This window comes from Equus asinus, chromosome 17 (genome assembly GCF_041296235.1).
Source record: "Equus asinus isolate D_3611 breed Donkey chromosome 17, EquAss-T2T_v2, whole genome shotgun sequence".
In the NCBI taxonomy this organism is placed as follows: Eukaryota; Metazoa; Chordata; class Mammalia; order Perissodactyla; family Equidae; genus Equus; species Equus asinus.
In genome coordinates, this window is record NC_091806.1 from 40,215,590 (window position 1) to 40,238,251 (window position 22,662).

General features: G+C 40.9%; 1 protein-coding gene across 9 annotated transcripts; it reads right to left on the bottom strand.

The window, feature by feature from the left end:
• Positions 1–254: 254 nt before the first annotated feature.
• On the bottom strand, positions 255–22,619 carry LOC106826813 (asparaginase and isoaspartyl peptidase 1). 9 transcript variants are annotated; one of them, XM_070487995.1, is made up of 11 exons: positions 22,464–22,597; positions 21,806–21,941; positions 21,153–21,353; positions 18,438–18,506; positions 17,430–17,500; positions 12,491–12,577; positions 11,274–11,416; positions 10,538–10,695; positions 3,450–3,568; positions 2,500–2,610; positions 255–1,913 (listed from the first exon to the last, which is right to left on the bottom strand). In XM_070487995.1, the coding sequence occupies exons 6-11, from the start codon at positions 12,555–12,557 to the stop codon at positions 1,708–1,710; spliced, it is 804 nt and encodes a 267-aa protein (XP_070344096.1). In that variant the 5' UTR covers positions 12,558–12,577; positions 17,430–17,500; positions 18,438–18,506; positions 21,153–21,353; positions 21,806–21,941; positions 22,464–22,597; the 3' UTR covers positions 255–1,707. The 9 variants fall into 9 exon arrangements, with proteins under 9 accessions (XP_070344096.1, XP_070344095.1, XP_070344098.1 ...); XM_070487994.1 differs by lacking the exons at positions 18,438–18,506; positions 21,806–21,941 and having other exon boundaries at positions 22,464–22,615; XM_070487997.1 differs by lacking the exons at positions 12,491–12,577; positions 18,438–18,506 and having other exon boundaries at positions 22,464–22,611.
• Between the last annotated feature and the right edge of the window lie 43 nt (positions 22,620–22,662).

Genomic DNA, 22,662 nt, shown 5'->3' on the forward strand with positions numbered 1-22,662 from the left:
ATCGGAACTCACGAACCCTGGGCTGCTGAAGTGGAGTGTGCAAACCCAACCACTACGCCACCAGGCCGGCCCTGAAAAAGCTCAATTCTTTTAAAAAACTCTCAAATACACTCCACAAGGCAGGAAGCAATCATATCCATATCCCACCTGTACCTTGGAAGGTCTCTCTAACTAGCACACCTGTCTGAATTGACAGACCAAAGGAAACTCGTGTACATTCTGGTCTTCGTCAACAGTGACTCCTAACCACACTGTTATTCTTTCAAAATACATTTTATTAGTGGCACATGGAATTTAAAGTTAAGCAATTTCTTTCCAGAGAGAAGATAAGCCCTGACAGACTAAAACACTGAGCAGATATGTCACAGCAGAAATACCATTTCCTGTGTAAAGAGAGATTAATAGGAATACGCTCCACCAAGGAAATTACTTTCTTCACCATGCTGACCACATTGCACACACACCTGATTCAGCTGGGGAGGACCCCACAGCACTGGACAGTATGAGAACGCCTTAGGTCACGGCGTCATCTCCACATGGATTGGCCCTGCCTTGTGGTAGGAGAGGAGAGAGGTTGCGAGCTGCATTCCTCACTATGAGGACCCAGAGGGTCTGCGGCAGGTGGAGGCTCTGGTCAGCCGTGCTGGCTGCTGGGAAAACAGTAGGTGAGCAGACTCGTGTGTGAGCCCAGGAAAGCCCTCAGACTGGAAGGAGAGCCACAGTCTCCATTGGGACCCTTCATCTCCAGACTAGAGAGCTACGGGTTACCAGAGGGTCCCTTTAAAGTGTCTGGAAACATGTCCATATTAGCAAGTTAGAGAAGATCTCAACTTTCTTGGAAGTCAGTTTACCCTCTCACAGATTCTTTTACCCGCTGTCTAAACGGACTCTGCGACAGGCTGACGTGGCGGTTCACCTGGACTTCTCCCACTTGCTCTGCTGCTGCTGTCTTACTTTCACATCCCTCCACTGGGCCCTCCCCTCCCCTCCCTGCCCCTCCCTGGTCCTGTGGGAAAGTCTGCAACCAAGAGAGCCTGGGGAGTCGCTCTCCTCTGAATCCCACAAGCCTTTCAGGCTGCAGCTCCCGTCTCTGCCGCGAGTCTCCCACCTCCAAAGGGCACTGCCCGCACTAGGCAGCTCCTGCCGTGTTACGATCACGTCTCTTCTTCTTTCTAACCTAAGATAAGGGCTCAGCTCGCGAGAAAGGCTCAGCAGAGTGTGTCATGCCCACTAGTCTTACTTTGACCTTAACACAGACATTTCCCTCATCACTTCAGAATCCACCCCTCAGCCAAACACATATATACTTATTTTTTTTAATTTTATTTTATTGGGATCATACTGGCTTACAACTTTGTGTAAATTTCAGGTGTACATCACTATATTTCAGTTTCTGTATAGACTGCATCATGTTCACCACCAATAGTCCAGTTTTTACCTGTCACCATACATATGTGCCCCTGTACCCCTTTAGCCCTCCCCCCACCCCCTTCTAGTCTAGTAACCACTAATCTATTCTTCTTATCTATGTATTTGTTTATCTTCTACACATGAAAAAGCACTCAGATACTTACTGATTAAGGCAACCAAAGGAGTGATAAACTGCAGGCTTTTTCCATTTCTACATCTAATTGATTAAGCTGAGTCTCCACACAGGAAGCTGTACTTGACCTCCAAGCTAGCATCTAGAATACAATCTTCCAGGGCTTAGGGCAGGTCAGTGATACTGGCGTCATCAAGATAAATTCCAGAGTGCAGCTTGCCATCCTTGACAGCTGCCCAGGGCATGGACGCAGAGGTCCACTTTACTGCCCAGTCTCCTGCTTTGCTGACCAAGATGACGCCACCTAAACCTTTGAGCTTCGACTTCATATAACCCAACGAGATATCAGCAGCCTCTTCCAACGTCTTTCCTGAAAACAAGGTTGAGAAACATACGTTACTGAAAGGAATCTGATGGGAAAATCATTTGCAGAATGGAAACCCACAGCGAATTAACAAAGACTTTTAGTAAATAATTCTGTTTGAACGCTTCAGAGAAGGATCCTCACATAAAAGACCCTCCTTGCACTGAGACGGAGCCCTCGCACCAGCCTGGGCAGAGCGCCCGGTCTCCCACACCCAGGCTCACAGCCTCTCTACTGTCCCCTTCTCCCGAGATGCACAAGACAAATGGTATTCTGTTCATTCCTCTGCCCATTTTTTGATCAGCCTGTTGGTTTTCCTGTTGAGCTGTACAAGCTATTTATATATTTTGGATATTAACCCCTTATCAGATATGTGATTTGCAAATATCTTCTCCCAGTTGGTGGGATGACAAACGATATTCTAAATGCTTTTCTCCAGATCCTAACAGAAGGTGGGAAGGAGCCAAAATAGTGTTAACCTGAAAGCAACATCTATAGCAAACAAAAAGGGACGATTTCACATACTTCTGCATCTATTTATAAACAGCTTCTCTTCACTCGTCTTTGGAGAGGATGAACTTGTTCTACGTACCCTGTTCCACGTGGAAGAGAGCGAGTCTGGCCAGATTCACCTTCATGACGCTTTCCCCGTGCCCCGTCGTTGAAACGGCTCCAATGTCATTGTCAGCATAACCTCCAGATCCTGCTCAAAGAAGGCGACGGTGCTGAGTAGCAGTAGTCAAGAAACCCAAACACATATTACAAGTCTAATGCTACATGAATATTAAATCCCAAAGAGTGCAACGCGTAGACGAAGGTCAGATTAGTAGCCACGACCTTGGGATGCACAGGTGGACTAGTGAGCACCATGTGACGACCCTGAAATCAGGAGGACGAAGGAGCCTCATGGACAAGAGGCCTGACCTTTCAAGGAGCAGCTACACCAGGACAGCCCCTCCTTTGCCCCAAAGCATATCTACCCAGTCTGCACAGAGTGAAACACATACAGCCCCCACTGACCCACTCCTGGGAATTAGATAATGTGCTTCAGGGTTAATGCAAAGAACATTTCGATCTGTAGTATCTCTGTAGAAGCAGTGTGTCTCTTTCATGCCACTCAAATATAAAAACTACAAACTTAAATTCTGTTTTCTTTTCACTAACTTGACCTCATGCCTGGGAATAGGTTTTGTGTACTTGGTCCTTTGGGAATAAGTCTGCAGATGCTGCCATTGTGGCTGGCGAGAAGACAGGGGCACTATGGGGCAGCTTGGGGGCATCCCCCATCTCCCTCCCAGGTCACCCCAAAGACGTACAATCTAGGAGAAACAGAGAGCTGAGTGCCCTCTGAAACGCCCTCTGAAATCAGTGCGTGCCCTAAACAACTCCTTCCAGTCCAACTGCCACTCCCAGAAATCCTGAAGCTGCCACCAAGAAGAGGAGGGACACGAAGAAAGAAAGACAAGGAGAGAGGGGCGGAGAATCGAGGATGAGAACTTGTGGATAGGGGAAGTGGGAGCAGTAGCCATCCAGCAAGCCCACCTATACACGGTGTGTCCCCTACTCGGCCGACCATTTTATTAACGATGCCCCCCGTAGAGGTTGCATAAGCCACGTTTCCTCTGCAGTCCAAGGCAACAGCACCCACAGTGCCCAAGTTTCTGCCAAAAATAAACAGAAAAAAGTGACAGGCTGAAGATGAGAAACACTCCCACAAGTAACAGTGTAGCTTAATACCACTCAAGTTCCCCATTGTATGTTAACGGCAAACGAGACGCATTTTGATGCCAACATTCCTGGGTCTAGGAGAGGGCAAAGCGAGTCTGCTTTTTATTCCTCGTCAGTCAGATTGAGAGACATTCTGTCAGGCCTCAACTTTAAGAGCACATCCACTCCCAGCACCATCATTTTCTAGCTGTGTGACTTAAGTTTTCTTCTCTGTGTCTCACTTTCCCATCTATAAAATGGGAAAAAATTGAGTGCCTCTCAACCTTGAGTGTGCATAAGAATCCCCTGGCTCCCTGGGCTCCCCCGGAGATCCTGAGCAGTGGGTGCAGGGTGGGACCCAGGACCCTGCATTTCTGACAACCTCCCAGGTGATGCTGATGCTGCCCGTCCATAGACCCACTTTGACTGTTTCATGGGGCTTGTTGTAAAGATAAAATGTTAGCTGTTTCCCTCACATTTTATTATAAATTTTCAAGTAAAAAAGTAGAAATTGTACGAGAGTCATATACCCCCCACCTGCGCTCTATGATGAACTGTATTTGAGGCACCGTTGTGAGCGCAGCGACACAGCAGTGACCTCGACGGACAGAGTCCCTTCTCCCGTGGAGCTTGCATTTGGGGCAGAGGATAACAGAGCAATCAAAATTTCAGGTTTAATCAAATAGCAATAAAAACTAAGATGACTACAACAGAATAAGGGGAGAGTGGCGGTGGGGAGGTGCTGTTTTATATAGGGCCTCTCTGAAGGAAGGAGGGGTCAAGCCATGCTGATTGCCAGGGAAGAACGTTCCTGAAGCAGGAACACGCTTGCCAAGTTTACAGAATTTCAAGGCCACTGTGGTTGGAGACAATAAGGCGGGGAGAGTGTGGGAGGGTCAGAGGGACGGCCAGCAGCCACATCATGAAGGCTTCGACAGGTGGGGTGACCATCCCTCCTGGTTACCCAGGACAGTCCTGATTTACACTTGTTGTTCTGGCTCAATTGACAGTGCCCCTTTCATTCTCAAAATTAAGTTCCAGTTTCTGTTTTTTCTTAAGATCATTTCTTCCAACAGAAATGTGGAGATGTGTTCACCAAAAAAGCATACAAAAATGTTCACAGTAGTACTATTTGTAAACAACAAACTGAAAACAACACGAATGTCCACCAAAGGTAGAGTAGATAAATTGTGACAAATTCATGAAATGGGATACTATAGTGCAACGAGAATAAACTACTATGTGCAACAAATGGATGAACCTCAGAAATATCATCATCAAAGAGGGCACCCCAAACCCCACACACTATAGGATTCCATTTAAATAAAGTTCACATACAGGCAACACGAAGCCACGGTGTTAGCAGTCAGATGAGTGGTTACCTTGGGGGAGGCTCGCGAATGGAAGGGGGCACAAGGGGCAGCTTCCGGCAATATTCTATTTCTTGATCTGGGTGGTGATTACATGGGTTTGGCCACAGTGAAAATTCATCAAGGAGTGCACCCACGATTAATGCACTTCTGCATCTATGCTATACTCCTACAAAAAGTTTATCTTAAAATCATTATTCTCACTCTTGTGTTGACTGAAGGAGACAAGCATGGAAATAGAGACGTCAGGAGGCTTGAAGAGACAGTGGCTTCTTAGGGTGGTTCCAGTGGACAGGGTGAGAAGCAGGCTGGACTGGGGACATTTCGAAGGCAGAGTCGATAGAATTTGCAGGTGGACTGCACGTGAGAGAGAGAAATCACCAACAAGTCTATGGCTTTTGGCCTCAGGAACTGAAAGGATGCAAGAACCATTTACTGAAGTGCAGAAGACCATTAGGAACAGGTTTTTGTTTTGTTGTTGGTATGTGTGGAGGGGGTCAGGTGGAGAAATAGAGCCCAGTTTGGGAGGGAAGCCAGAGGTACCTTTTAGGCAACCACATGGAGAGAGTGAGCCGCAGCATTCAAGGGGTGAGAAGGAGAAATCTGCTCATCTGTTTAGAAGAAACAGGAACCCTACCTTCCATCATTCACAAAAATCAACTCCAGATAGCTAAAGACCTAAATACAAAACACAGAACAAAATTCTTCAAGAAAATCTAGGTGAATATATGCCTCAGGGTGGGGCTACCTTCTAAGTTACAAGAAGACTCTACAAGAAGAGGTAGCCTACATATTTTTTTACAAAAAAAAAAAACCCTCTTATACGGCGGAAATATCACAAGCAAGATTAAAAACAACAGATTTGGGAAAAGTTTTTAACAGCAAAGATAGCCTTACGATTGATAGGGAATGAAACAACTAAAGAGAAAAAATGATCATAGGACAAAAACAGGGAAACTAAAAGAAAAGAATGACCCACAAACAAAGGGAAAATGCTCAAACTTGTTAGTAGTCAGGGAAGAGCAAAGTAAACCGACACTGTCATCCTTCTTGCACCAGATAAGGAAAGAGGTACTCCCAGTCACTGCTGATGGCAGGTCCACCCTTAACATTTGCAAGGGGTCCAGGCAAGAATACAAATGCAGATGGAGGCCCAAACACCAAATGTTTCATATTTAGAAGTCATAAATATGTTCTATCCTCTTACTGTGATAAATGTATCTTGAAAAGTATTGTAAAGCTATGGTTTTCATATGACTGAAAGCTGACAAACTACCAGTGATGACAATTTAATTATGATGAAGAATTATCACAGAAGATATTACATATTTTAATTTGATCATATAAATCACAATCATTTATGATAGTCATTTTCATCATCTCTTAAGCAGTATTTAGATCCATGCAGAATATCTTAACTTCTTTCAAATTTCAATGATGGTATATTATAAAGAAAACTGAAAACAGCAGTATCTTGTTGCATTCTGTTCAAATCTTTCTTTGAATGGTACTATGCTTTGATTTATAAGGAACAGAAAAAGAGCCTCTACAGAAACTGTTTTGGGGATTTTTTTATACACGAATCTTTCCCTTCAGCTTAGGCAAATAGTTGTTTCCTTGTTTCAATTTGCTTATATTTTATTGGAATGTCATTTTTCTTGTGTATTTAACATGCATTTTTGCTTTTGTTTTTCTAAACTTTAAAAAAAAATTTAATCCTTTAAAAGTGAAACAGCCGAATTTTTTTCAAGCTTTTGTTAAGCTTATCGATAGAAATGAAGAGTTCACACTAAAGAACTGCACACAGCGCAAATGCACCATCACCTTCACCTTCTGCCACAGTCCAGGACTTGCTCCTTGAGGGTCGTCTGTGGTTCTGCTCGACTCTTCTATCGAAATTCAACTTAACGACCCTAACAGCATTTCGTGGGTATTCCCTCCATGAGTCTGAAAGTTTCATCAAGCTGTTCCATCTTTGGGCCTATCTAGAAAATCGCGTTAATGGATGCTCTACTGTCCCACAACGTCATTATTATCGGCACAGCGGAGGGCCTGTCTCCTAGAAACAAATTCAAACTGTGAACTGTACATGTCACACAGAATATCTCTGGATTCTCGGCCAAACTTCGTACTTATTTACCTTTTATTTACCAACCATATTAGCTCCATTATCACAGTCTCACCTTTGACAGTCTTTTAAATGTTAGTTTTTCGACATGTCTTCTGACCGTGGTACATTCTAGTTGAACTGAGTATTTTTTTAAAAAATTACATATTATTTTATCTCTTGCTTTCTTACCCATTAAATTCATCTGTTTGAATTCTCTATCCCAGATAGTGATCATTAGTTTCAATATTTTTTGTCCTATTTACACGTTTGGCATTTTATGAAATTTTGAAATAATTTTTACAAAACCTAGAAATTTTCTGTTGTTTTCTGCAAACACTGTGTTGGTGGTGCTATGAAAAGCATCATTAGGCTTGGCTAAATATTGGACACATTGTATTATTCTTTCAAGAACATTACGTTGATGTTTTCTATCTTGGCTTTCTCCAGCATCATTTGTTGTTTATTCAGTCTTTTCCCCCCAGTGCTAACTGTGTGTGTGACTCTTCGTCATTCTCAACGAAGTCTCCTTCACTAAAGAACACGAAGCTGCAGCGATTTCATCTGAACTGTTCAAGTTATGGACTTGATGAGAATAACAGCCTCAACAATTTTCATTGTTTTGATAAGTAATTAAATCTTCATTGAGCAAATAATTTGTAATGTCCTGTCTGTGAATTTTATGTGAATCATCCTGGAAGAAGACTGCTTACTTTTACTGTTTTGTTTTTAAAAATGAAAGCAGACCATTTCTTTGAAGATTTTTTGCTTCTTTTTTCCTTTCAGCTTTTTTTTTCTTTTGTGAGTTCCTCTTAAGTGTTCTTTTTCTATCAAAATCTTGACTTATGCTCATTTTCAACAATCTAGGGATTAAAAAGTAAAATGGAATTATATTGAAAGTGTACAAAATTAGAACATATTTTCACCAAAATTAAGAGCAAATTCAAAAAGATAAAAAAGCAATTTTCAGATATAATTTCAGTTAGTTTTTTCTAAATTATACAAAATTATTAATATTAAAGTCAAAATATAAGTTACAATTAATGAATATTATTTAAAAGCTGAAATTTTTAACATTATTGAAAATTTAACTAAATCTTCTAAATATTCTTGTAAGAATAAAACCATTCACAACTCTAATATTCAGTGTTCATTTAGCTGCTGACATAAAGAGTTGGTTCTGCACGCAGGTTCTATCTAGACCTGTGCTGTCCAATACAGCAGCCACTAACTACATGGGTCTCCTGAGCACTGGAAACGTGGGCAGTCCGCAGCGAGATGCGCCGGAAGTGTAAATCACACATCAGATTTTGAATATTTAATATCAAATTTTATCAAATTTTATACTGGATTTACATTCATTTATATTGATTACATGTTGAAACGATCATATTTCGGGTATACTGGGTTAAACTTAATATTAATCTCACCTGTTTATTTTTTTTAAATGTGGCGACTGGAAAACTGCAGATTGCCTCCGTGGCTCTCGCATTTCTATTGGACAGTGCCGTCTAGACCTACACATACACAAATTCAAGAGTAACAGGCATCCGCCCTCACGTGCAAGTCTTGCAGATACTGTACTATTCCACAAATGCCTCCAGAACCATAAATTGAAACATGTAGAGAAAATGGGCACTGGGCACGACTGGGAAACGACACTTCATTATGCAAGAATTTATTTGACAAGTTAATTTGTCTTTTTCTCTTACCTAAGTCCTTGTGCTGTTCAATTCTTCCCCACGTTCCAAAGCAGTGTCCATTTCTGATGTCAGCAGGGGCACAATCCATAAACCTTTAGACTTAGGTGGCCTTTGCTTCCAAGACAGAGCAAGAGACGCAGAGAAGCGTTTTGCTGGGGGCTGAATGATGTTAGTCACAAGGGCAGATGATGAGGGTTATGGGTGATGCTGTGCCACTGCTGAGTGACAGAGATGCCGCAAGTATGTGTAATAAACCAGCTGTTTTGTGTATTTGTGATATGAGGGCCTTCTAAAGTGCAGGGCCCAGGGAAGGAGCCCCTCTTGCTTAAATCTAAAAGTAGCACTGGCTGGTGGAGACGTGTGTTGTTGCAGAATTTTTGGAAAGTAATATGGCAACATCTATGAAAACGTACATGAACCATTGATGAAGCAACCCCGTTCCTGTGACTCTAGCCCACAGGTACAACAGCACATTTGGTAAGGTTATCAACAGCCATCAACACACGGCCAATCTTGGAAAACAGATTCTCAACCCGGGGACACATCAGAATTACCTGGGAAACTTTTTCCTAATACAGCGGCCTGGTCTCTCTACCTCATACCTATTAAATTCCCTGGGGAAGAGCTCAGACATGTATATTTTTAAAAAGCTCCCCAGGTGATACTAAAGTGTATCTCTGGTTAAATTACAAATCTAAAAAAGTGCACAGAGTCAACAGATTATGTTCCATTATAAACTCCTGGGCCATATTCAAATTTTACTTTTCAAATTTTCTTTAAATAAGGGGGCTTTTATTTGGGATTCTGAAATCTCTAACAAAGAAAACTGTAATTCAGAACATATCATTAACTCAGACTTATCAGAGTTTACTGATTTCTCTGCACTATGAAAGAGTGCTTAAGTAAGTTCACAGGGTACACTAGACCACAGAGAACCTGTTTAGTCTACAGTAGTCCCCCCGATCTGAGGGGGATACATTCCAAGACCCCCAGTGGATGCCTGAAACTTTGGACAGTACCAAACCATATATATACTATGTTTGATAAAGTCTAATGTATAAATTAGTTACAGTAAAAGATCCACAACAATAACTAATAATAAAGTTGGCTTTGGGGCCATTATTAAGTAAAATAAGGGTTACTTGAACACAAGCACTGTGATATCATGATTGTCGCTCTGACAACCGAGACAGCTACTAGGTGACTAATGAGCAGGGAGCATACACAGAGCGGATACGATCAACAAAGGGATGATTCACCTCTCCGCAGGACAGAGTGGGAGGGCGAGAGATTCCTCACACTACTCAGACTGGCGTGCAATTTAAAACTTATGAATTGTTTATTTCTGGAATTTTCCATTTAATATTTTCGGACTGTAGTTGACTAGGGGTAACTGAACCATGGACAGTGAAACTGTGGATAAGGGGGACTCTTGTAGTTAAGACAACGAACTGATCAAGAAGCATCCAGATAGTTAACACATTAACACAAGGCATTCTCTTATTAAATTATGTTGGAGAGGAACTCTGGTAGCCTAATTCGAGTTGCTATTCACAGGAGTAATAAATGAGGTTAAATTTAAGAAAAGAGCAGTTTTTCCATTATTTAGTGTGAATTATTTTGTATGAAAACTGAAACTACCAAGTGATATTAGATTTACTTAAGAAATGTATATAACCAGATATCTGTCAAACTTTCACACTTGAATAAATCCCAAACACATGAGCCGCAGATGACACTTACTTTTGGCAGTCTAATTTCTGAGCATCTTTCTCATGCTTCTCCTTTTCTAGGAGTTTTATGTTTCTCTCTGTTACCAACTGCTTTCCAGGAACCTCTGGAATCCCCATGGCTGCTGCAAATTTTGCTGCACCTTGATCAGTCAGAAAGCAGTGAGGTGTCTAGAGCCAGAAAGAAAGGGAAAATGGTTAGTTTTTTGAAAAAGTTAAAATCTTTTTCATTGTTTGAAAGGTGTAGAAATAATTACTTCTCTGGGTACAAAGCCTCAAAAATGCAGATTCCACTGGCTTGCTTTTCCGGATGTTGGAACCAGCCTGGTCCTCTGAGTTTTTGTATTTTTTAAAAAAACTCAAAAATGGCGGAATAGTACTAGGAATGTGACTTATGTATGACCTTAAATTTAGCGAACTTAATCCATTTTTATTTGACACATGCTATTGAACAGTGGGTGTGTTGCGTTTGTGTGTGTTATACGTGTGGAGAGAAGGCTGAAGAAAATACAGGAGGATAACATGAAAACAAAGTAATCACTGGTTAAATGATTACTATTCAAACTACATTGTCAACAGAGTCAGAATCTTGGCTTAGTCGACAAACTTAAATAACACGGTTTCCATTCTTTTATATAATTTTAGGAGAATAGTGATCTCAAGTATTTCCTACAGTCAGACCCCTTTTAGTCACCAGAGTACACAAGTAACAATTCCGTAGGAGAAGGATGCTTTATTATCACATATACCTTTTCCATAACAAGCCGCGCAAGTTTAATGGGATTTGCTACACAGCGGACTGCAGACACGGCTCCTGCAGACAGGTCTTTTCCATTCATGATACTGGCATCCATTTCAACTTCACCATCTGTGTTTAAGACAGATCCAAAACCTAAAACCAAAAACAGGTTGAAAAAGAAGAATTAGGAATTTAGAAATAGGTTTAGTTTCCTCTAGGCTGCCTACTTCAATTCATCCTCTACCCCATTACCAGAGGAAAAATTTTTAAAACACAAATCTGACTTGGCACCCCATGACCCACACAATAAAAAGTATGAAGCTCTTCCTGATCTGGCCTCTGACTTACTTTTCTAGCCACATCTCCTCTCCTTGGCTATGCTTTACTGAAATACTAGGTTTCTCTGAAAGTGCCATAAGCTCTCATTACTGTGTCATTCCTCTTCACTCTTGCACATTCTGTTCTCTTTATCACTAGCACTCTTTCTCCAATATGCCTAGATGATGTCTATAAAGTCTAGCTGTTCTTAACCTTTTTGTGCCTGTTGCCTCATCTGTAAAATGGGATAAGAACAAAGCTCAAGAATATTTAAAGGATTATAAAAATATCCAGCAACTAACAAGATAAAATTCACAATGTCTGGTATCCAATAAGAAATTACCAGGCTCACAAAGAAACAGGAAAACGTGACCCATAATGAAGAGAAAAACACTCAACTGACAGTAACAGACCCAGAAACGACACAAATGATAGAAGCAGTAGACAAAGATGTTAAAACAGCTGTTATAACTATATTCCATGTGTACCAGAATGTGGAAGAAAATATAAAAGGACCCAAACAGAACTTCTAGAGATGAAAAAAAGAAGTCTGAAATGAAAAATACACTGGATAGTATTAACACCAGATCAGACACTGCAGTAGAAAAGGTTTATGAACTTAAAGACACAGCAATAGAAACTATCCAAAATGAGAAAACCAAAAAAGACTGAAAAAAAAACCAAAAAAAGAACAGAGCATCACTGAACTCAGGGACAATTTCAAGAAGCCCAATGTATGTATAACTGGAGTTCCCGAAAGTAGAGGTGAGACAGAGGAACAAAAAAAATATTTAAGGAAATAATGGATAAAACATTTTCAAATTTCATGAAAACTATAAATTCACAGATCTGAGAAGCTCAATAAACTCCAAGGAAAAGAAATATGAAGAAAACTACACCCAGGCATACCATTAGGTAGAGAGGAAAAAAGACAAAATTTATTTCTTGTCAGAAATGATGTAAGCCAGAAGACCATGTAGCAACATCTTTAAAGACCTGAAAGAAAAAACCAGTCATGTTGAAATTCTATACCTGGCGAAAGTATCTCTCAAAAAAAGAAAACAAAGACTTTTTCAGACACACAAAAGCTGAAAGAATTGATCAGTATCACATGTGCAATAGAAGAAATGTTAAAGGAAGTTTTTCAGGCAGAAGGAAAATGACAGCAGGTAGCAATCAGGATCCACACAAAAGAATGAAGAGCACTGGAAACGGCTAATGTGTGGATAAGCAGAAATATTTTTTCCCTTTATTTTTAAAATATCTTTAAAATATAACTGTTTAAAAGAAAAATAATAATGTATTGGGCAATTGATAATATACACAGAAGTAAAATATATGATAATAATAGCACAAAGGCCAGGAGAGGGGAAACAGAAGTATGCTCTTGCAGTGTTACAGCACAATGCATGAAGCACTATATCACTTGAAGGTGGATGGTGACAAGTGAAAGAGGTATACTACAAACCCTAAAACAACCCTTAAAAAAAGAATTCTAGCTACTAGGCCAACAAAGGAGGTAAGATGGAATCATATACAACATTCAATTATTCCAAAAAAAGGCAGAAAGAGAGGAAAAAATAAACAATGAATAGATTGGAAAAATAGAAAACAAATAGCAAGATGACAATTTATACCTAACCATATCAATAATCACATTAAATGTAAATGGTCTAAACATCCCCAAAAAAAGCAGAGATTATCAACTTGTATAAAAGATAAGACAATCATACTCTGCCTATAAGAAATCTACTTTAAACATAAAGACACAAGTAGTTTAAAAGTAAAAGAATTGAAAAGTTATACCATGACAAAATAAATCAAATGAAAGCTGGAGTAGATATATTTTTATTTATTTATTTATATTTTTGAGGAAGATTAGCCCTGAGCTAACTACTGCCAGTCCTCCTCTTTTTTGCTGAGGAAGCCTGGCCCTGAGCTAATATCATGCCCATCTTCCTCTACTTTATACATGGGACGCCTACCACAGCATGGCATGCCAAGCAGTGCCATGTCCACACCCGGGATCCGAACCGGCAAATCCCGGGCCACCGAGAAGGGAAACGTGCGAACTTAACCACTGCGCCACCGGGCCGGCCCCTGGAGTAGATATATTAATGTCAGGCAAAGTATACTTCAGAACAAGGAACATTAAATGATAATGAGGACATTAAGCAATAATAAAGAGGTCAATTTACCAAGAAAACAACAATCTATGCACTGAACAACAGTTTCAGAATAAACGAAGCAAAAACTTATAGAACTCAAAGGAGAAATAGAAAAATCCACAATTGCAATTAAAGACTTCACCACTCCTCTCTCAGTAATGAATAGACAGAAAATCAAGATATAGAAGATATGAACAACATTATCAACCAACTTGACCGTATCAAGATTTACAGAACTTTCCACCCAACAACTGCATCCAGTATGTTCTTTAGAAGTGCAAATGGGATATTTACCAAGAGAGACCATCTTCTCAGCCAAAAACAAAGCTTACAAAATTTAAAAGAAGGCAAATCACACAAAATATGTCCTTTGATGGTAACAGAATTAAATTAAAAATATTTGGAAAATCCACAAATATTTGGAAATTAAGTATCAGACTTCTAAATAACCCATGGTTTAAAGAGGAATCACAAGGGAAATTGGAACACATTTTGAACAGAATGAAAATGAAAAGACAATGTGTAAAAACTTGTAGGATGCAATCAAAGTAATACTTAGTGTAAAATTTAAAGCATTAAACGCTTGAATTAGAAAAGAATGATCTCACATTAATGATCTAACGGGAAAAAGAAAAGCAAATTATTCCCAAGACAAGCTGAAGAAAGGAGACAATAAAGATAAATCAATGAAATTTAGAACAGAAAAACAGTAAAAGAAAAAACAAGAAAATCCAAAAAACCCTCCCCAAGCCAAAAGCTAGTTCCCTGAAGCTCACTCAAAGAAAGAGATAACCTGAATACTCCCATGCCTATTAAAGAAGCCAATTTTAGTAAAAACTTTCCTTCAAAACAAAACAAAAAACAAACTCGAGCCCCAGATGGCTTCACTGGCAAATTCTACCAAATATCTACAAAGAAATCATATAATTTTATACAAACTCTTCAAGAAAAACAGAAAAGGATGGCACACATTTCAATTCATATGTAGCCAGCACTATTCTCATATCAAAACTAGACAGATATCATAAGAAAATAAAACTACAGACCAGTATCCCTCATGAATACAGATACAAAATTCTCAAGAAAACACTATCAAACCAAACCAAGCATCAGAGAAGAAAAACCTATCACAACATCACAACAAAGTGGTGTTAATCCCAGGGATGCAAAGTTGGTTCAAAATTCAAAAATCAATCAATTAATATTCACCCTATCAATAGACAAAAGAAAAACGACATGGTCATCTCAATAGATGCAGAAAAAGGATTTGATAAAATTCAACATCCATTCATGAGAGAAAAACATCTCAGGAAACTAAGAATAATGGGACCTCCTCAATCTGAGGAAGGGCATCTGTAAATTCCTACAACCAACGTCATACTTAATGGTGAAAGACACTGCTATCCCTCTAAGATTGGAAAAAATGCAAGTGTGTTTGCTCTCACCATTCTTATTCAACAATAAGGCAAGGAAAGAAAGAAAAGGCATAAAGATCAGAGAGAAGAAATAAAACTGTCTTTATTTGCAGATGATACTTACTACATAGCTACAATAATCAAGACAGTGTGGTACCAGCAAAAGAATAGACAAACAGATCAATTAAACGGAATAGAGAGCCCAGAGACAGACCCAAATAAACACTGATCTTTGACAAAGGAGCTGTGATACCATGATTTATATTAAATGTATATTTTGGTCTTTGTCCACAGTTCCCGGCTCACAGCTCCCAAAACCCTTGGTATTTCCTAAAGCATGAGAGCAATGGGAGTATCTTTTGTTACAATATTTGGTCTTTTGTCCTCAGTTCCTGAAATTGCTTTGAAGCCACAAAGGTGAAATGGGTGTCTTGTTACTCATAACAAGCCCTTTTCCACTACAACTGAGTTTATGTTAACGAGGCAACTTTTAGGAATCCCCTAAAGATGGGGGCTGTTGCCATAGGAACCAACTATGAATAAAGGGTTGAAACTTTGAGCCCCACTCCCTGATTTCCGGGGAGGAGAGAAGGGCTGGAGGGTGAATCAATCACCAATGGCCAGTGATTTACTCAACCATGCCTAAGTAATGAGGCCTCCATAAAACCCAAAAGGACAGGGTTCAGAGAGCTTCCAGGACAGTGAACCAGAACACTTTAACATGCCACTATGCTGGGCTCCAAACTCCACAGGGACAGAGGATGTCACCCTAGGTATCTCTTCATCTACTTGTTGATTCATATCCTTTAACATCCTCTTTAATACTGTAAAACAGTAATCTAGTGAGTAAATTGGCTTCCTGAGTTCTGCTAGCTACTCTAGCACATTAATCCAACCCAAGGAGAGGGTCAAGGGAACCTTTGATCTATAGCCAGTCTGCCAGAAGCAGAGGTTACAACCTGGACTTGCAACTGGCATCTGAAGTGGAGGGCACTCCTGTGGGACTGAGCCCCTAACCTGTGGAATCTGATGCTATCTCTGGGTAAACAGTGTCAGAATTGAGCTGGATTTAAGACACCCAGCTGGTGTCTGACAATTGCTTGGTGGTACGGAAAAACCCACACCATTGGAATCGGGTGAAGAATCTTAGGAATAAAAGCAATACAATGGAGTAAAAATAAGTCTTTTCAACAAATAGTGCTGGAACAACTGGACATCCATACGCAAAAAACTGAAAGTATACATAGATCTTAAACCCTTCACAAAAATTAACTCAAAATTGATCACAGACCTAAACGTAAAATGCAAAATGATAAAATTCCTAGAAGATAACATGGAAGACCACCTAGATGACCTTGCGTGTGGCTTTTCAGATACAATACCAAAGGCATGAACCATGAAAGAAAAAATTATTAAGGTGGACTTTATTAAAATGAAACATTTCTGCCCTATGAAAGACACTGTCAAGAGAATGAAAAGACGAGGCACAGACCGGGAGAAACTACTTGTAAAAGACCTATCTGATAAAGGACTGCTATCTAAAATACACAAAGAAGTCTTAACATTCAACAATAAGGAAATAAACAACCTGATTAGAAAACGAGTCAAAGACCTTAACTGACACCTCACCAAAGATGGCAAATAAGCATATGAAAAAAGTCAATTGTATATTCATACACTAGCAATGAACAATTGGTAATTAAAATTTTAAAAAGTAGTCCTTACAACAGCACCAAAATACATGAAATAATTAGGTATAAATCTAAGCTTTGTATGCTGAAAACTACAAAACACTGATAAAAGAAATCAAAGAACATCTAAATAAATGGAAGTATATACTGTGTTCATGGACCAGAAGGCTCAGTACTAACATTTCAATTCTCTCCAAACTAACCTGTAGATTCAACACAATCTTAATAAAAATTCTAGCAGGATTTTTTTGTAGAAATTGACAAAGTGATTCTCAAACTTGTGGGAAGGGAAAGGGACTAGAGCAGCCAAAACAAACATGAAAAAAATAGAGCTGCAAGACTCTTACTACCTCATTTTAAGAAAAAACATAAAACTACAGTAATCAAGACATTATGGTATTAGTGAAAGCACACACATATAGACAAATGGAACAGAAGAGAGTCCAGAAATACACCCATAAATATAAAGTCAACTGATTATTGACAAAAGTGAAAGGGCATTTCAATGGAGAAAGGATTGTCATTTCAACAAGTGGTGCTGAACAATGATGTAAAACTGAACCTTGATACATACCTCGCTCCATATACAAAAACTCATTAGCAACGATCATAGACCTCAATCAAAAACCTGGAACTAGGAAATTTCTAGAAGAAAATAAAAGAGAAAAATGTTTGTGTCTCTGGGTTTGGCAAGTATGTCTTAAGATATGACACAAAAAGCATGATCCATTAAAAAAACTGATAAATTGGACTTCGACAAAATTAAGAACTTCTGATCTCTGAAAGACACTAAGAGAAAGAAAAGACAAGCCACAGACTGGGAGCAAATATCTGCAATCACATACAGGCAGACCTCAGAGATATTGTAGGTTTGGTTCCAGTCCACTGCAATAAAGTGAGTATGGCAATAAAGCAAGTCACACGAATTTTTTTGGTTTCCCGGTGCACACGGTTATGTTTACCCGATACTGTAGTCTATTAAGTATGCAATAGCATTATGTCTAAAAAACCAATTTACGTACCTTAATTAAAAAATACTCTATTGCTAAAAAATGCTAACCATCATCTGAGCCTTCAGCAAGCTGTAATCTTTTTGCTGGTGGAGAGTCTTGTAAAAAACAAAACACAACAAAGTGAAGTGCAATTAAAGCAGGGCACAATAAAATGAGGTATGCCTGTATCTGATAAAAGACCTATTTCTAGAATACATAAAAAATTCTTAAAACTCAGTAATAAGAAAAAAAATATCAATAAAGAAATTGACAAAAGACTTGAAAGATGTTAAATAAACATCATTTGCCATTAAGGAAATGCAAATTAACACTAGCATGAGTTCTACCATACACCTATTAGAGTGGCTAAAATGAGACATACTGACAATACCAAGTGTTGGTGAAGATGCAGAGTGACTAGAACTTTCATACCTTGCTGGTGGGAACAGAAAACAGTAGGCACTTTGGAAAACAGCTTGGCAGTTTAAGTTAAATATATACTTCCATATGATCAGCAATCCCACACCTAAGTTATTCACTCACAAGAAACAAAAACATGTTCACACAAAAACCTGCATGCAAATGTTTACCGTGACTCGTAATGGCCCAAAATTGAACATGTCCTTCAGGTAGTGAATAACTAATCCGGTGGTATATCCCTACAATGGAATAGCACTCAACAATAAAAAGGGATAAACTACAAATACTTGTGTCAACATGGATAACCCTCCAAAGCATTACGCTAAGTCAAGAATCCAGACTCTAAAGGCTACATATTGTATGATTCCATTTATGACATTCTGGAAAAGGCATAGGGACGGAAAACACAGGAGTTGTTGCCAGGGACTAGGGGTGAACGGAGGTGTGGACTCAAAGGGTCATTTTTGAGTAATGGAACTGTTTTACATATATTTTTTCTCTTTTTTTTCTTTCTTTCTTCTTTTTTCTTTTTTTTTTTTTTTGAGGAAGATTAGCCCTGAGCTAACATGTGCTGCCAATCCTCCTCTTTTTGCTGAGGAAGACTGGCCCTAAGCTAACATCCATGCTCATCTTCCTGTACTTTATACATGGAACGCCTACCACAGCATAGCTTGCCAAGCAGTGCCATGTCCACACCCGGGATCCGAACCGGCGAACCCTGGGCCACCGAAGCAGAACATGTGCACTTATCTGCTGCGCCACCGGGCCGGCCCTGGAACTGTTTTATGTTTGGATTGTGGTGGCGGTTACATGACTACTCATGTCTGCCACATACGTGGAGCTGTACACTAAAAACTGGAACTTTACTACATACAAATGATACTTTAAAAAAATCCATTAAAATGGTGTGGTATCAGGTTAACGGACTCTAAACCTGGTTGTACTTCAGAATCACCTGTAAATCTTCAAAACAAATAAATTCCTAGACCCCATCACAGATTTTTATCTTATAGATGTTACATTATAAGACATTCAGGAAGACGGTGGATAAATTAAAATCCTATTATCTCAAAGACTCTTTGATGGCTTATAAAATTGAACTATAGGGAGAATAAATTAACTCTTTAAAGTTCTGTGTAAATGCTGCTGTATTCCATTGAGAGCAAAGGGTCATTATTTGGTTGCCTTTAAAGGATATTTCTAGCATTTAAATCTAAAAGTTCAGTTTTTACAGTGCTAGTTTCTAATAAACTACTTTTTAATAAACTAAGTATTATGAAACAAGCTTTAAACATAAAGTGAAAACCATACTTAAATGTGAATACAATGTAAACAATGCTATTACAAAGATTCAGGTAAGTTGTGTTATGAATGCTAATTATTGCCACTAAGCTCAATAACTACCAGGAGTCAGCTTTTTGTACAAAGTTCCCCAATAGTTATTCTAGTGGATTATAGCAGCGGCTGCTGGAAATACTGTTTGCTCATATCAACCTCAGCTGGGAAAAGCAAATGGAAAACAGAGCCCAAGGCAGACAGTATGCTGTTACAAATCCTCCTTTCTCCCCAAATCTTTGATTTTCTTCTTTCCGGCCCTACTTTCTTCTCCCTCAATGTGCTGAACAGCAGATATCTGGGAAATCGGAAAGGAGATGCTCAGAAGGAAGAGAGACCAAAGAAAGGAGAACCAGCTGCTCAATGCCCTAATCCATTCTTCCCAGTTCATGCAGATGACAGATCCCGTCAGAGAAGGCAGGAGACCACAACGACCTGCTCCAAATGAGGGTCCTGCAAGACGGGGTTTGTCAGCCAAGAGGGGCCCGACTACTAACAGGCATACAGTTTAACAAGTCCCCCACTGAAACTGCGGGCTGCTCCCCCTGCTGGCAGGGGGTAGTTTCTAGAAAATTCTGGCTCAACAAACAGCCATAAAAATGCAGTTATGCCTCATTCTATAGACAGGCACACTTATGGAAATTTTTCTTAAGCGCTTAGCAGAGGCAACGCGACAGAACAAATGCTCAGTAAACATTTGCTGACTAATTTAAGATTTCCGGAAATTCTTTTCCCTGATTGACGTTGGGTGGGTAGTGTAAATGCCAAGAAGTATTTTAATCCCTAGATTTTAAGTTTTCTATTTTAAAATAAAGAGGGAAGGAGTGTCTCCCAGCAAGTTACTTAACCTTTTTGTGCCCTAGTTTTCTCATCTGAGAAATGAGCATTAATAATTATACCTAACACATATGACTATAGTGCAGATTGAGTGAGTTAATCACACAAATTTCTTAGACCATTGCTGGGTACACAGTAGACACTCATAGTAGTTATGACGATTATTACTCCAAAAAAGGCTCGATTGAGTGAAAGAAGCCAAACACAAAACAATACACTCTGCATGATTGCATTTCTATGAAATTGTAGACAATGCAAATTCATCTATAGTGACAGAAGCAGGGCAGTGGATGCCTGGTACTGGGGATGGGAGGGGGTGATTAACTGCAAAGGAACTTTTGGGGGCAATGGAAATGTTTTAGATCTTGGTTGTGGTATGGTTACAGAGGTGTACACATTTTTCCAAACTTAAAATGGGTACAGTTTATGGTGTATAATCTACTCCATCTCCCACAAAAAGATGTAATAAAAGAGCCTCTTGGGATGTGAATTCTGGGAAGCAGGTTAAAGAAAAAAGGGTGAATTAATGGGTTTAAAAATTCTTTAAAACAACTTGGTCAACAGGTAAAAAGAGAAAAATCAAATCTCTTCAACATATTAAGTTTTACCACAAAGCTAATGAGATTCAGTGACACTTTCGAAAGATTTTATTTCCTTTCAGGGAGAAGCTTAACCCGATCAGGCATCATTTACTAGTTGCAGGGCAAATTTACCTGCGTTGAACTCGGGATCATCTTCCAGGACGGTCACAGCACTTTCCACGGCGTCAACTGCGCTCCCTCCCTCCCTGAGGATGTTGTAACCCACGGTGGCGGCTCTGATGATGCCCTGGCGCACCGGCTCTTTCTGGTCCTTGTCAACAATCCTGACTGCCCCGCCGTGGACCACCAGGACGGGATTCATGCGAACGGATCCTAGGGATCAGGGAGACAAAAGCCTTACTGCAAATGGGCCCAAGGAAACTGCAACAGGCATCATCTCCTCCAGAGATTCTGCTAGGGACAAGGTCCAGTTTCTGCTCAGGCAGGGGATGCAGAGTTGACAGCCTCAGGCAGTCTCCTGGCACAGGGGGACGGGGGAAAGAGGCAGCTGGGTTTGAACTTGGCAGGAAAAGGCCAGAGCACCTTCCTACCCCCCAGGGTAGTATACACAAGTGAGCTGTTTCTCCCAAGAAGTCACGGACCAAACGTCAAGATGCAGCCTCACAAGGCCAAATGCAGGCAGAGGATGAAAACTAACCAGAAAAGTACAATCAAGGGAATAGAAATTCAGCATTCAAAGCCAAAAGCAGGCTGGTGGGAACGCACCAGCCAGCAAGGCACATGCTCCCCCACCCCACCCTAAAACCCCAAATAAGAACCCCTACCTTCTTCCCTTCCAGAAGGTGGATTTGAGTTTTAAGTCCCTCTCCATGTCTGGCTGCCTTTCGATAACAACCCTCTTGCCTTGCCACAAGCCTGACGTTCCAGTTATCGGCCCTCCTGTGCGGCCAGTTAAAAAACCTGTTTGAGTTCGATAAAAGTTTCTGCTCCATCCGCTCTGGGAGGGAGGCAGGGTTTACAGCCTCTGGCAGCCTCCTGAGACCAAGGCGGGAGGGAGGAATGAGGCAGCTGGGTTTGAACCTTGCAGTAAAAGCCCAGAACACTCCCCCTGCTGTCTTGCATGTCCCGCCCCCTCACCTCGTGGGGGAGAGGGGGGGTGTTCAGGACCCAGAGCCCACGCCGCCTCCTCTGGACTGCCATCGGGCCTCAGTTTCCCCGGAGAACCCCGGCTCCCGTCCTGTGCTGAGCCACTGGCCGAGGACGGGAGGGGGTGGCGCCCGGAGCCAGCGCTCCAGCCCTCCTCCCGGGCTCCACGTCGGGCCTCGGTTTCCCCAAGGAGGTGTCACCCGCTCTCTCCGCTGTCCCCCGCAGGGGGGCCCGGGACGGCTTCAGGGCTGGACCTCATCAGCGCCCTGCGCCCTCGAATCCCCAGCACCGGGAGGGTGCTTCCCGGGTGGCTGCTCGGCAGGGCCGTCGGCTTACCCAGGACCCCAGAGGAGGCGGCCGCCGGGGCTTCAGGCTGGGTCAGGCCGCCCCGCCGGCCTCCGAACCCACACGCTCCAGCCCCTCAGCGAGCCCGTTAGGGTAGCCGCTTGGCTCCCCACCGCTCCGCCGGCAACGGCTCCGCGCCTGCGCACGAGAGCGGGGCCGCAGCGCAGAATTACCGTAAAGCTCCGCCGCG